General features: G+C 38.9%; 1 protein-coding gene across 1 annotated transcript in view; it reads right to left on the bottom strand.

Annotated features, from left to right (window-relative positions):
* Positions 1-720: 720 nt before the first annotated feature.
* Positions 721-15,289, bottom strand: part of galt (galactose-1-phosphate uridylyltransferase) — a 28,913-nt gene continuing 14,344 nt past the window's right edge. The window contains exons 7-11 of the mRNA XM_079657494.1: positions 11,769-11,891; positions 6,936-7,068; positions 5,973-6,056; positions 2,032-2,186; positions 721-1,372 (exon numbers count right to left, since the gene is read on the bottom strand). Coding sequence (XP_079513620.1) covers positions 1,274-1,372; positions 2,032-2,186; positions 5,973-6,056; positions 6,936-7,068; positions 11,769-11,891 — 594 coding nt within the window. The 3' untranslated portion in view covers positions 721-1,273. The remainder of the gene's footprint in view (positions 1,373-2,031; positions 2,187-5,972; positions 6,057-6,935; positions 7,069-11,768; positions 11,892-15,289) is intronic.

Genomic DNA, 15,289 nt, shown 5'->3' with positions numbered 1-15,289 from the left:
TTTTTAAGCAACACTACCATCTGCTGTTGTCATGGTGAGAGTACACCGCATTTTATTCGCATGGGTTAAAACAACCTGATCTTGTCTTTCAGTTTAATGTTGTCGGAGGCAAATACCTTAATCCTCATGAATCCCTCAGCTCCTTCCCTCCCCTTCTTCAGGGCACTCAGCAGTGCCTTTAGGGCTTTCAGTTAGGGCTTATTTTTTTCTCCAAACATGCTGATGTAGACATTAAAATATTAGTAGGAGATTAGATTAGGGACACCCATGATTCAGTGTAAGTCACTATTGTCAAGTATAGTGTCATAAGTATGAGCTAATGAACAGGGAGTGGGACATTTTTGTGAAATAAACCCCTTCCGGGTCATTCAAGGCCAACCAGCTATACACAATCCTGCTTATTACAGAAGTAACTACTAAATAAATGGACAATCTGACGCAAAATATTGATTTAAAAAAATATATTTGTATTGATTTCAAAATAATTGTTTTGCGTCTTAATGAAAGAAAAGTACATAGCATGTCATGGACCAATCAGAAATGAGTATTCGAAAAAGTCGACTAATAAGTGTTAATATTTAGTGTAGTGTGCAATCCACCAAAGTATACCAACAATGTGAAATTCACATTCATAATTTCTTCCCACATTTCAGCATCTGCGTTCTAAAAAAAACTGATACTAATTAAGGATTATAGACTTTAGATGTTGACATTGACAAGTGAAATGGCATGTGTAGCTTTATTCGTATTCTATGAAACATTAAGCAGCACACTTTCATAACTACTTCAAAGATTATTCCCCATGTAAACACACTCTCAAGGAAATAAGGCATGCATTTGAATCAAGAATAACTCATTGTGTCGTTGGACGAAAACAAGCTTTGTGTTTGAAAGTCTTCAAACAAAACAAAACAACAAACAAAGTTTAATTTCAACAGAAGAGACAGATGGGGAGAAAATAAGTGCGTTCTCTCATTATCTCCGAAAAACATGGATGAGGACTTCCAGAGCATATTCTGTTTGAAGTCCGTTTCATAATTTGTTTTAAAACAAGACCAGAACCATTACAGAATGTATTGAATTGATATTGGGCCAGTAAAACAAAACCTTAAAGCCCAGCGGCGATGAGGCACTTTTACATATTTAACAACTTTAAACCATGAAGTTTGAATGTTATTTCTTTCTTACAAAACAAGTTATAGATCAAAATCCACTGTAGTTCAAATAAAGCTATGATTCCTCCTCTTCGCCGTCACATGGGTCTTTTTAATTTTTATTTTCCACTATCTTCTGTGTCTTGCCCTCCTCCTTTTTCACGGTGTCCTCTGGTTTTAAAGTGCTCTTCTGGTAGGTTCCTTAGCTTCTCCGCAGCCTAAGAAGAATACAAAAACAAAATGCCAAGCTGTTATACAGTTTTAAAAAGAAATGCAGGGACAGACTTCAGTTATAGTTTTGAATTTGAATTGGTATGCTGGAAAAGAGTAAGTTTGTCAGTTTGTCATGACCTGGGGTGAAAACAAATCAAATTACATCAATGGGAATTAACGACTAAACAACACCAAAATTCACGAGACCTCCCCATACTGATGTAGAGTCAAATTAAATAGTTGAAGTTATTACAGAGAATTTCTAAATACTATGAAATGCAGAATATGGAATGGAAAAAATAACTATGAGAATAAGATCCTAGCTATGACGATTGATGGAAAAAATGATGTACCTATGAGTATTATAGATTCATCCGATATCTGTAAACTATATCCTTTGAGTTATTGTTCATCAGTTTCTTTCAATTTTTCTGATTTATGGCTTGTTATTTAATTGATTTCATTGTCACTGTATCTAATGTTGTTATGTATGCCCTTTATTTCTCAAAATGCAAATACAAAAATGAAAACATGAATGTGAAGCAAGATAACTTTAGTCTAAAATGACATTCTATGTATATGTATCCACAGTATGTTACGTTGCAGAACATACAGGTCCGTCTCTGAACATACACATGTATATTAAGCTTCATGCAGTGTTCACCTGTTCAGGGGTGAGGTCCCTTTGCTCCTGGGCCAGCATTTCGTACCCCACCATGAACTTCTTCACTGTGGCTGAACGCAGCAGGGGAGGGTAGTAGTGGGCGTGCAGCTGCCAATGAGAGTTGTCTTCCTTTAAACCGGGACCGGTGGGGGCTCCTGAATTAAGAGAAGGGGACGTTAGACGAGGGACACAATGTAGAAGCTGATGAGATGATCAATAGTTGTACTGTAAGGGGACATATAACGCCAATTTCCAGGTTCATATTGTATTTTGTGCCTCTACTGTAAAAGAAAAAGGTTTTTTTATTTCTCGCAAAAACTTCTGTACTGCACGTCTCTTTTCACCCTCTGTCTGAAACCAGAGCTCTGATTATGTGTTCAACTGACATCCAGTTATATCCAAACACACAATCAAACTCTAAAAGCACATAAGAATATATATAGCCAGCACCCAACATGCTCATTTATCTCTCTTCCGTCCACACCACATGGACCTCATTAACGCCTTGTAGCTGCAGACCAGACAGCCCCCTATGAGGAAGCTAACAAGGTAAATTATAGAAGCAGCCAGTGTTGACTCTGCGGGCAACAGAGCAGTTATCTTCCCAGTGTAATAAAGAATAAAGGTTTTTTTTTTGTGAGGAAGCGAGCACCAGCAGGGATAAATATGCCTAAGTCTTCGAGGGATGGTTAAAATCTGGTGAAGGCCATGGCATATAATTCACATAATTGTTATACTCAATATCCGGAAAGCCCTGTTTTGTTAACGGAAGCCTCTGCCTTCATCATGTTTGGTTTTTATTATTCTGATGTTATTAGTCCCCATTTCTTTGTCTAACTTGCAGATTAAAGCATGGGTTAAGAGAGAGGTCATCTCTGTCTGTATTTAACATTTGAAATGCTGCCTTTGTTGCATGTGTTGCTTTCCAATCATAGTGGGGGGCAATGAGGATATCAGAAATAGACGTGGAAACATATCTTTGTTTTTATAAATAACGAGATTGAGAGAAAGATAATTGTATTCACAGTAAGAGCTTTTCGTTACTGTCAGTTTCCTGCCGATGGGGGGCTGATCAGACACAGATAGAGACAACAGGAGGTCCACATAAAGGAATCTAATGGATGGTTAACAACAAAAAGAAGGAGAGAAAAAGACTTAGGGGGCCAGATAAGGAATGAACAGGGACAGATGCTGCTATTAGCAGACAATTAGCATCTTTTAAATTGTTTTGGTGGGTGAGCATCTCAGATTTCCAACAACTTACAAATAATGCTAGATAGGGGAAGACCAAAACAGTTACTGCTTCCATTTTAAGAGACAGATCATTACACTGTCAATCCACTTCAACATATACAGGATGCTGAAATGCTAACTTCTTTTGTAGCCCTTTCAATCCACTTAATACGGCCTGTAATGTTTTCTGGGTTTTCCTCCTGAATGAATAAGCAGGTAGCTTGATCTAATCCCAGCTGACTCAAACACCACCCAGCCACTTCTATCTCCACACTGCCACTAATAAGCCAAACCACAAAATGAAAAGCTGGCCGCTTCCAAATGAACACAAATAAAGCACAAACAGAAAGGAGGATAAGGCAACTCATTATGAGAGTTTACAAATGAGAAGGTCAGTGTGTGCATGTGTGACAGACACACTGTGTTAGCGCGCTTCAGCACATCAATTAAAATCGAAGCAATCTCTTTTCCCTTAATACCCCTTGAGGTTCGGAGTTAAAATGTTCCAGCCAATTTGGATAAAAAAGTAATGTTTGCAGGTTAATTTACCTCTTTCTTTTTGGCGTATTGTAAAAAACAAAAGAAATCCAGTTTGTTTGCCACGGAAAATGAGGTGAACCTACAAACTACCTATCGGTTATCCCATTCCTGTATTATGGCTTATACGTTTTAGTTTATACATAATAAATCAAAAACTACACAAGATGCAGGCCAAAACTTTACACAAGATCCGTAGAAGACTTCTCCACAGGCAACTTTAGACTGAGATCTTACTTCAAAGATTGAACGTGTGATGAAATAAAAAGTGAGTCCTCTCATGCCCTCTGTCCTTTTCTCCACGCTAAAGTATGGATGTATAATCTTTCCGTATTTTTGCGTGTGCTGCCTTGAAAAAGAAAAAGACTTGCATAACCAAGTCTACGAGCTACGTGATAAATGCTCACACAGTTAAAGCGCTTTAACCGACAATCAAATCAAAAAAATGGTCACAAAATTAAATGTGGATTTTAAATAACAACATAACAGTCTAACTCTGAACTAAACTAACAGTCTACAGGCATAGTGGCTCTGTAAGGCTACATATAGGGACAGTTTTGTTTTGAGCTAACTTAATAGTGCTAGCTAAAGCTGTCAAAGCCAGCCATAATAGCTGTAACACATATGGATGGGTTCCAGCCGGTGGATTGTCACGAAGCAGAAGCTAACCAGGCTAACAGCTGTTTATGCGGCGCCTTCATTTAGCTTAAACAGGAGTAATACATTAGCTTTGTTTTTCAGCTCCAGAGAATGGTGCTTGGTGCTAACATGCTCAAAATGGCAGTGCTAATTTGGTTAAGCATGTTAGCTTGCTACAAGTGTACATAAACACTAGACTAGTGCTTGACCTTGCTTGCTTTCTAAGGAACATCTCATGGAGACACACCTGCTGAAGGGATTGAACCTTGAACCTTGAGCTTACACAAGTGATTCTGATCGGTCAGCCATGATGACACTGCTTCCCTTTCTGTCACACATCACTCTTCGCATCACTGCACTCTGCTAACCTGTGTTTCAGCTTGAACCTGCTGCAAGGTGTCTGACAGTGTTCACAGTTGGTATTTCCCTCACTGTCTCAGTCGTGTTACCGAGCCAATGTCTGAGCTTATCTTGAGAGTGCTAAGATTTCATCTTTCTGTATAACGCTTGTGTTTTTTTTTCCACGTTATGTCAAAAATAAAAACATATTTTGGCCTCATGGCAAAGGCATCATCTCAAAACATTAGTATCTTATTCAATTGCTTTCTTTTCTGGTTCTTTCAGTTCCTCCGACTGTGGTGTTTTGTTTTGATTTATTATTATAATCTCAAGTGAAACGTTCTTGGAAGAGATTGTCATAAATCCCAAATTGAGTTATTTAGAATTGTATAACGCTACTGTTTTGGAAAATGCCCATATCTGATGCATTAGTTATTTATATGATCCAGTACCAGGCTGACAAGTTCCCTCAGCACCAAAGTTAAGCGGACATTTTCGCATTCATTCTAAAATAATTATTCAATTTTGCACTGCCGATATAAATATGTGAGTCATCTCCTAAAGGAAAACACAAACAAGAGCTAGGTGAACGAGTGGAAAAAGATAAATAAATCAAATTCACAGGATTTATACTAAACAGAGGTTTTTCCTCAGACTGTAGAAAATACATTTTTTTTCTAGCACAATACTCTACATCAGGGGTCCCCAAACTTTTTCCTGTGAGGGCCACATAACTTTTCCGTTCTCTGATGGGGGCCGGGGTCAGTTTGGAACAGAAAAAGTGTGACGATCGCAGGGGTGCCTAAACGTAAACATTTATTGTTTTCTAGAAAGCCACACATAAGCAAATATTAATAACCCTTTCCGGGATCTTCACAGAAAAAAAAGTCAGGAAATAAATAATAACACTATTAATGAAATAAATAACACTATTAATGAAATAAATAATAACCAAATAACCCTCTCTGGGTTCTTCACAGAAAAAAAGTCCATTGAACATTAACTTTCTGTTGTGCCGGGACACTACAGGAAAAACAATTTGTACAACAAATCCTGAATGTGAAGAAAGTTAACAGATCTATGAATGACTGAGAGATACACACTGACTTGGGATTACTGGGAGTGAGGCTTGTTAACATATCAAACTGACTAGCTAAATACTGAGTACTAAATCTTCTTTTGAACACTCTTACCGTGCCAGCCCATGGAGTAAGGGAAAGAGATTTCAAACAGGTTGTCGTACTTGGTCAGCAATCGCTTCATAATGTCAGCCAGACCTGATAAGCAAAGGGGAGGGGGAGTGAGAAGACATGGACTTGAGCATTAATAATAATCAATGACAGGAGGAAGGGGAGCTGAGGCAAGGGCATGTAAGGGTATACACACTACCAAATAATAACTTAATATCAGGAGAGGAAGGTACATTGCTAGAACAACAAGAAAAGCTGTAAATTGAAAACAAGATGAAACTTTTATTATTCTTGAGGGGGCATAACATATAAAACAAAATGCCTGAAGACATGAGGATGAGTCAGAAAGGCCAGTAAATAAACTGCACAATTAAATAAACAAAAAAGACACTGAAACCAACATGTAAAAAACATCAGGTTAGAGGATCCAATTTTGAAGTCCCTTTAGGGATCGTCTGCAGCAATGAATAATTAATAAACCATTAAAAGCTTATCCATTATATAAAAAGTGTTTTTCCTCCATTATATCTTTATTTAACAGCGGATATGTGCCATTCTCACAACTAAACCAAAATCAATTTAATATTTAAAAAATTGGGTAACACATTGGGTGTTTGTATTATTTATTAAAAAACATTTTGTTAATACATGAATTCAATTATATGAAAAAAATAAAGCAATTAAAATGCTATTTTTCTGTGCAATTCTGCATAATGTTAGCTACAGTATGGAGATGCTATTAATAAACATGAAACATTACACACACACACACACACACACACACACACACACACACACACACACACACACACACACACACACACACACACACACACACACACACACACACACACACACACACACACACACACACACACACACACCAGTGAGACGCTGAGTCACCTTAAACTGCTCTTAATTGCCTTATCACTCTCTCAGTCACTCCGACAGTATCGTTACACTCACCCCCCCTTTCCTCTGTTGTCAGGTCATTGATCCTGAGGACATGTCGCCGCGGCAACAACAGCGTCTGGTAGGGCCATGTCGCCCAGTATGGAACCACCGCCAGCCAATCAGAACTCTCTACCACCACCCGCTCCTGGAGAAGAGAAGACATTTAAATGAAATTGAATGTTGAGAAAAGCTTCACTACGGGCATGGTCTTTAACACATGTCATTTTAGAAGTCAAAATCTGATTTAACACATCTCTCAAGTGAATGTAAGTTCATGAAATGGTTTCAGAGTCAGCAGTCAATCCATCCACTGATAATTTTGTATTCCACATTAAAAAGGACGGCTGGCCTAAGACCGTTACGGCATATTAATAATATGTCATCTCACAACATTTATGTGGACCAAAACAACATGAAGCAAATACTCACTTTAAGTACCGACCGTTCAGGCAGAAGCCTTATTATCATAAACTGTTTGAATGCAGAATGTGTCAGAAGCTGAGATTTAACAAGCTGATGAGTCTGCACAAACATGAGCTGACCTAGGTTTTAACATTCATAAGAAATAGATTAGGTGTGTGTGTGTGTGTGTGTGTGTGTGTGTGTGTGTGTGTGTGTGTGTGTGTGTGTGTGTGTGTGTGTGTGTGTGTGTGTGTGTGTGTGTGTGTGTGTGTGTGTGTGTGTGTGTGTGTGTGTGTGTGTGTGTGTGTGTGTGTGTGTGTGTGTGTGTGTGTGTGTGTGTGTGTGTGTGTGTGTGTGTGTGTGTGTGACCAGATAGATTATCTCTCAATCTTTCTCTTTGATGTTTTTCTATTTTTTACTTTTTATAGTTTGCTTCATTTTGTTACATTTCCCTTCTTATCATGCAGTGCACCAGTCTGATTTAATAACATGTGCTGTTGAGTGTGAATAGAATGAAAAATGATTTTATTTTTTACACAATTACAAAAAACTAGTTTGGCAGTAACGAGAGAAGCATAGAGAGGGTTAGGGCATCTGAAGCCATACCTCTCCCTGGGGTCTGAACACATGGGTCCAGGCATTAGTGCATCGTCAAGGCCCTTTACAGAGAATGCTGTGGTGTTTAATAACTGTGAAGGGAAACCCAGAGTAATCTAACTGACTCCCAGAGTCTTAATGAAATGCACTTGCAGTATATTAGAGCTTGGTGTAATAACACTTTGACTGAAGCCTCCACTTCTCCAAATGTTTGGAAAGGAAGAAAAATTAGCAGCAAATGAAAATGTGATTAATGTTAGGTATTTAATGAAACAATTTTGTCAAAATCACTGGTTGGAGATATTAGACTTCCTCCTAACAATTTTATTTTGGGTCACGATTTCAACCTTCTTCGTACTTTTTCTCCCGGCGTATTCGTCCTCGGCTGCCTTTAACAGGATTATAAAGAAGCAGAATAAGATCGAAAAAACAATTTTGGACAAGGATCGAGGAGCCAGACTGATAGAGGAAGAGGGAAGAGAAAGAGAGAGGAGGATGTCCTAAATCCGACAACTTGCAGACTACAAGTCCCAAAGAGTTTGATTAAATTAGCTCGGAAAGTTTTTGTTTCAAAGTCAAGAGTGTCACCAAGGAGCCGGAGCCCAATTCCAACTCCTCCAAACACTGCAGTGTGCCAATTTACGGTCCTAACCTCGGGTCAGAGAGACAGGAGCGAAAAGAGAATAACACACACACACACACACACACACACACACACACACACACACACACACACACACACACACACACACACACACACACACACACACACACACACACACACACACACACACACACACACACCCAAACAAGTACAGGTCATTTAAGGCATCCTTGCAAACACACACACCTACACACACTTGTGTCTCCACTTTGGTTTTATAAAGGCCAGTCCCCATGAGCAGCTAGGAGATTCAAGTGTCTTCTCTGATCCTCTGAAAACCTTAATACGATCCTCTTTTTCCACACACACACACACACACACACACACACACACACACACACACACACACACACACACACACACACACACACACACACACACACACACACACACACACACACACACACACACACACACACACACACACACACACACACACACACACACACACACACACACACACACACACACACACACACACACACACACACACACACACACACACACACACACACACACACACACACACACACACACCCACCCACCCCCCCCCCCCCTCCTCATTCCCTGAATGGATCAGTGGCATTACGATTTCTCTTTCCCTTCTAACCTCCACGTCTCTCCGGGTAACTTTGCCTCTCTGTTTCTGTCCTCACTTGTCTCCTTCCACTCTTACTTTCTTCTTTTTGTTCCTTTTCACTCTCTGTTTACTTCTGTCTTTGTGCACAAACTCCATCGGAACATATCAAGACCAATCTTCCTCTCCAACTCTCAGAACCTGAAGAGGATTTCAGCTTTGCGTGGCTAGGCTACAATAAATAAGGACTGTGATTTGTTGAAGGATAATGAACAATTAAGTCAAATTAAAACAGGAAAGGATTCGCCCCCACGTTCTTTTGGTGTTATAATGAATTGTATTCTTAAAGTTGTGTAATAAACTATCTTGTGTGAAACGAGGTCTGGATGCTCCACTGGCTAAAAAGTAGTCTAGCACACAAGCCCAAGTAAAACCAAAGCATGTCGTTTTGACTGCAAGGTCTACGTACAAATAAAAAATGGTGGTAATAATTTAGCTACAGTATATGAGTCGACAAAAAAGCAAAAAAACTAATGTTTCCCATTCCCTATTTGTTTTACCAAATATGGAAAAAAAGATTTTAGGCTTCAATTCAAGTATTGTGTTTAGATTGTTTTAAACTTTCTTGACTTTAAAGGTTTTGAAAAGTAAGGCAGTAAGAGTATGATTTATAAATGTCTTTTGTTGAGACAACTTCATATTTCCTATCAAGCAATATGTGCAAATGCCAAGAAGTTTATTACTGGTAGTCTGTTTTTCAAGACATTCTTATGCATAACAATCCCCCCCCAAAATGCTATAAAGTTCATTTCATGAAGGCTTTCCATTCTTTTTTAACAACTTGTAATTGTAAAGAAGGAAATATGAAAGTGAGATCAAATCTGTTCATTACTGCTTAAAGTTAAACGACGACGTAAAGGTGGAACGCCAAGGTGATACATTTCTGCAAGTTCATTTCATTAGGGCAAGATAAAAACAAGCGTAGCCACCGGTATTAAAACAGGATTTTAGCTGTGAACATAACCTGAGAGATTAATCATATTTAATTATAAAGCAGCCTAAGTGAGCCATCTCTCTACAGCTCCAGGTGGCAAAGAAGTCATGGCCTTGTCAAGTTGAATTCCCCTGTAGAGAGTTTGTTGGCGGTTTCCACAAAATGTCTTCTCACTAATTAAACTTTGCCAACATGCTTAATGCACTAGACCCCGTCTCCAATGGTTACCGCTGTCCACACACACACATGCCTGGAAAATCCCTCAAACACACACACTGACACACACACAAACACACAGTTTGTTTTCCTAATCCTCCTGCAGGTTTAAGATGGATGCCACAGCATTATGCTAATGAGCAACTCTGCTGTCCAATGACATGCTTCACTGGCTGAAAGACAGGGAGTGTGCTGATGGGGAAAAAGGAAAGTAAGAGCAAGAGAGAAGCATGATTGGAAAGGGTGGGAGAGGAAACGTTCTGTTAAGAAAAGTATGAACCCTTACCCTAAGCCTAAATAGGATAATAATTGGGACGTATGATATCACCATTTTGTAAAAAAAAGACAAACATTAGGTCATCTAATCCACATTTTTGCCAGTTTTTTCCATTGGGCAGTTCCAAATAAGCACTACATTGAATCAAATGTGCTTTAGAGGCATGCATTATTGTTTGATTCATTGTGTATGACCTCTATAGTCTTGGATGCCACATGTGTTGCTTCTGTTCCCATAATGCATACGGCAGAGAAGAGATTTTCTGGGTCGATCTATCCAAATTCCTAAGACTAAATGTTTCAGAATCAGAATCAGAATACCTTTATTAGTCCCACAGAGGGGACATTTTCAGCGTTACAGCAGGAAAGAGCCAGACAGCTTAGTGTTGCATATCTTAAATGCGTTAAAAAAAGTACTAAGTTACAATATAATAAACAAACAACACAACAATATGCTAAACAAGTACTAAGTTACAATATAATAAACAATAAACAATATGCAAAAACAAATCAAATCTACAAATCAAATCCTGTAGCAGTTCTTAGGATTTAGCAGCCCGGTATATATTACAGTTATTAAAGATGGCATATGTATATAAAGTATATATTGCACATAAAGCACATATTGCACATAGTTTGACGGTATTTAACAAGTTACACAATCTACAAAATACAAGATAGATACCTTGTAACAGTAACAAGGGTTAAACATTGCTTTTGCATTAATTTGAACAAACAAATACTGTAATGGAAGTTACATACTCTTGATTTAAAAAAATAAAATCAAAAAGCATTTTTAAGCTGGAAATCCTCGACACTAAAAATAAAATGCTTACTTCACACTTCTACTTCTCTGTTTTCTGGCAATACAAAATTCAAGGAAAATCCACTGTTATAACGGTAAATGACAGGTACAACATGTCTATTCTAGAACTAAATAAAATCCTTAAATGCACAAATTCTCAACGTTTCCAAGGACCTGTGTGAAAGTTATTCTGGAAAATGTACAACAACCCAAACTTAGGTAGAACTAGGTTAAACTAAGAAGTAATAAATTACAAGTTTCTCGAGGGAAAATGAAACTTATTCGACCTCGTGTTCATAAGTGCATAGCCGTACCTTTTTCTCAGCTTCTTGCCTGGCGTATTGAAGCAGCAGCGGTTCTCCATGTTTCTGATAGTAGGCTCTCTGGCAGCGGTCTGACAGAGCCGGCTCATTAGGCAGGAAGTTGCTGGCCCACACCTACAATGTCACAGGAAGCAGGAAGAAGATGATGAAGATGAGACATAGAAGAATGTGACGGAGTGAACTCTGTGGAGTGACACTCGCAGCTCAACGAGGCTCCCTCCTCTCAGATGGAGGGAGTAAATACAGCGGCAGGCTTTGGGACAAACTCCCCTCTCTCCGGCAGAAACAGGAAATACCTTAACTGTATGTAACAACGGTTTCAAATCAGCATCTCTTTGACAAAACATTTAAATGAATAACTCAAATAAAACTCCAAACATCTTTAATTGTGTTTTAAACCTGATGTTTATAAGCTTCTTAGTTTTTGCAACAGTCTGTAAATATACACAACTTTATAATAAAATGCACACATTTACCTTTTTCTAGACTAACCACAGGTATGATCCTAAGTTATGAAGTTATCATGAGGTTGTTAACATTGCAATTTATCAGTGGATGTTTGCTGGAACTACTGTGTACTTCTCTCTGTGCAGAAATCGAAAGGGCGAACAGGGAATCTGAGGATCTTTCCCTCTGCCCTGGTTCCATAACCTCATTAGATCTGTGATTTGATGGGATTATTCATCAAGACTATTCCATCAATAAGAGTTTCACAGGTGCAAAGATTTCTGGGTTTCATTTGTCCTTTCTAAGCTTTTTAGATTGATAAATGGGTTTTACCCTGCAGTCGCTGGCTTTCATTTATTTCAATTCGGTGAGAATCAACCGAAGACACTAAGAAGTAATTGAGATAGGTACTTCATCGCAGCGGACAGCACAGGGTCGTCAGGCAACATCATTTTCTCCATCAGTTTGTTATCGAAAGCATAATGGTCCTATTTCTGCCAAAATAGTAAGGGCTGTGGTTATTTCACATGATAAATATTGTTTTTTTTTTTGTTTCTCATTGTGTCACTGGTCCAAAAGTGGGCGGGGCTCAACACACCAATCAAGATTTATGTTGACAGTTGATGCATGGTTAGCTTATCAGTCAAATCTGACCAAAACCAAACCCTCAGACACAATAATACATGTAATTTAATGTCATTGAGAAGAACCTTATGCATAGTCTTCGAATTTCAAATCCAATTTACACATACATATTAATATTATTGCAATTTGGAAGAACAGAATTTCTCTATTTTCATTGCAAATTGTAGAACGTAAATGTTGTTTCTTAGAGTTCAGTTCTTCGAGGGCTCAGGGTAGGAGCAGTCTTCTGCGCCTGCGACCGCGGCTCTTTAACGCCCTGTAGCGCTTCCAGATGGCAGCAGAGCAGAGATGAAGATGGAGGGTGAGCTGCATCCTTCAGAAGGCTGCTGGCTCTGAAGATGTCTTCCAGTGAGGGCAGGCGAAGTCCAATTATTTTTCTGGGCTGTGTTTATGACTCTCTGGAGAGCTCTTTTCCATCTGTTGCTGAACAGTTGGCATACCATACTCTAATACAGTATGTTAGTACATTCTGGGTAGAGGAGTGCTAGCAGGGCACCGGCAGCTTCACTGACAAGTGTCATTAGGAAGTAATGGCACTGTTGAGCCTTTTGCTTTTCAAGCACAGGAGCTGATTGTGCATCAGAGGTCCTCTGTGATCTGTTTTCAGAAAGACTTAAGGCTGATACCCTCTCCAATCCAACTCCTGTGATGCTTGCAGACCAGGGATTCTTGCTCTTTGTATTTTACCCTCAGATATCTCTTTTTCAACAGCCTGGAACCATATTTTGGACATTTTTACCAAAAATGTTGGAACCCGAAAAGCTCAAATCCAGCTGAACCCAAAAAATATTCTTGACCTATAGCTCAAACTGTGGCGATGATCAAGGACCTTTTATAATTTGACAAGAGTCCGCTTGGCCTTGCCTTTAGGGCACGGCACATGTCATGTAACTGAATTAAGGGGAATTCGCCATCTTGCTGCTATTGTTTACTTCCTTTGTGCATTCTGCAAAGCTCTCTGTTAATGATGCTACTTTCCTAGATAGCACCAAGGTTGCGAGATTACTGAATGGTGCTGGTTTAAATATTGAGTAAATGATGGTGTACAAGTTGTGTGGTTTCCCAACCCTTTGCAATAACTCAATTGTGTTCTACAAAAGATTCCCCCATCATCAATCCCTAGAATATACACCAGCTACTTCCCCTCTCATCATCATCTGTATATCATGTAAGTCAAACAAACACTGCCATGATAAATGTCATTCTTAATATGACGACAGAAAATGTCAGAGCACTCTCCCGTGTGTTCATAGAGGCAGAAACTGACGGTGGCTGACAGGGGCAGAAGAACTAAAGCCACCCTAAATACTTATATTAAGAGCGACGGGCTGTACTCTCAAAAACAATGCAAATGTGATAAAACACATGCAAATAAAGAAACATTTTCACCAACTAGACAACACATGCGCAGTGTTAACTACAAGTGCTGCAATAACAAAACACTGGAAATACGAAGCACTGCAAATAAAACAAACGCAGTAAGAAGCTCGCAACACAACGGCAAAAGGGACAAACAAAAAGTATGCATACTGCTGGGACCGTAGCGCTATTTGACATTCAGGGATTACAAAGTTTACACTGGAAACTTAAAACGTAAGTTGTACTGGTTTATTTAAACAATGTTATCGCATGATTTCCTAAGATATTATTGCGGATCTGCTGTAAGCTAGCTAGCTAAGCAAAATGCAGCACCTTTCTCCTCATGCAAGTGTATTGTATTATTTTAGTGTTGCCTCTGTGTTTAGTGTCCTGTCTGTCTGTAACTTTGTGTGGTAGTGTTACCGCTAACAGGTCTCTCTTGAAAATGAGACCTTGTGTCTCAATGAAATTTTACACCTGTATAAATAAAGGCTAAATGAAAAAATGAGAACAATTGAGCCGTTGTATGGCGTTTGCCCGTCAGCCACCGTAGATACACACTAACTGACCAAATTAGCTTCCTGATTATGATTAATAACATCTCTAAAAAGGCAGCTATTTTGATGCCTTAATAACACATTGTTGAAAAGTTCCTCTCATCAGCCACCAGCCGTCATTCTGCGTAAGAAATATATTCTAAAAGGAAACTAACTAGAGAAAACTAAGATGTTGACAGTCTTAGACAGATAGGATGTCATTTCATTCACGAAAACATCCATCTCCATCTCTAAAGTTCATCTTTATGGATAAGAAACCCTGTTAGGCTGCAGAATTAGCCTCATAATGTACTTTCACTGGACTCAGAAAGCTCTTTATGGTTAGCGGGGAACATCACGACAGACATTAAGGTGTATTCGTGTTTGAACTTTATGATTTTTTTAATGGCTGTAAAAGCAGGGAAGGAGTGCTAAATGGCTCACTGATGCATAATAAATCAGCACCTGAGATAACACTTTGAATGAGATGTATTTACATATTCTCTGATGAGTGACAGCACACCA

This window comes from Notothenia rossii, assembly GCF_949606895.1.
Source record: "Notothenia rossii genome assembly, chromosome: 11".
NCBI classification, from domain to species: Eukaryota; Metazoa; Chordata; class Actinopteri; order Perciformes; family Nototheniidae; genus Notothenia; species Notothenia rossii.
Note: the sequence above shows the minus strand (reverse complement) of the source record. Positions and strands in the feature narration are given on the sequence as shown.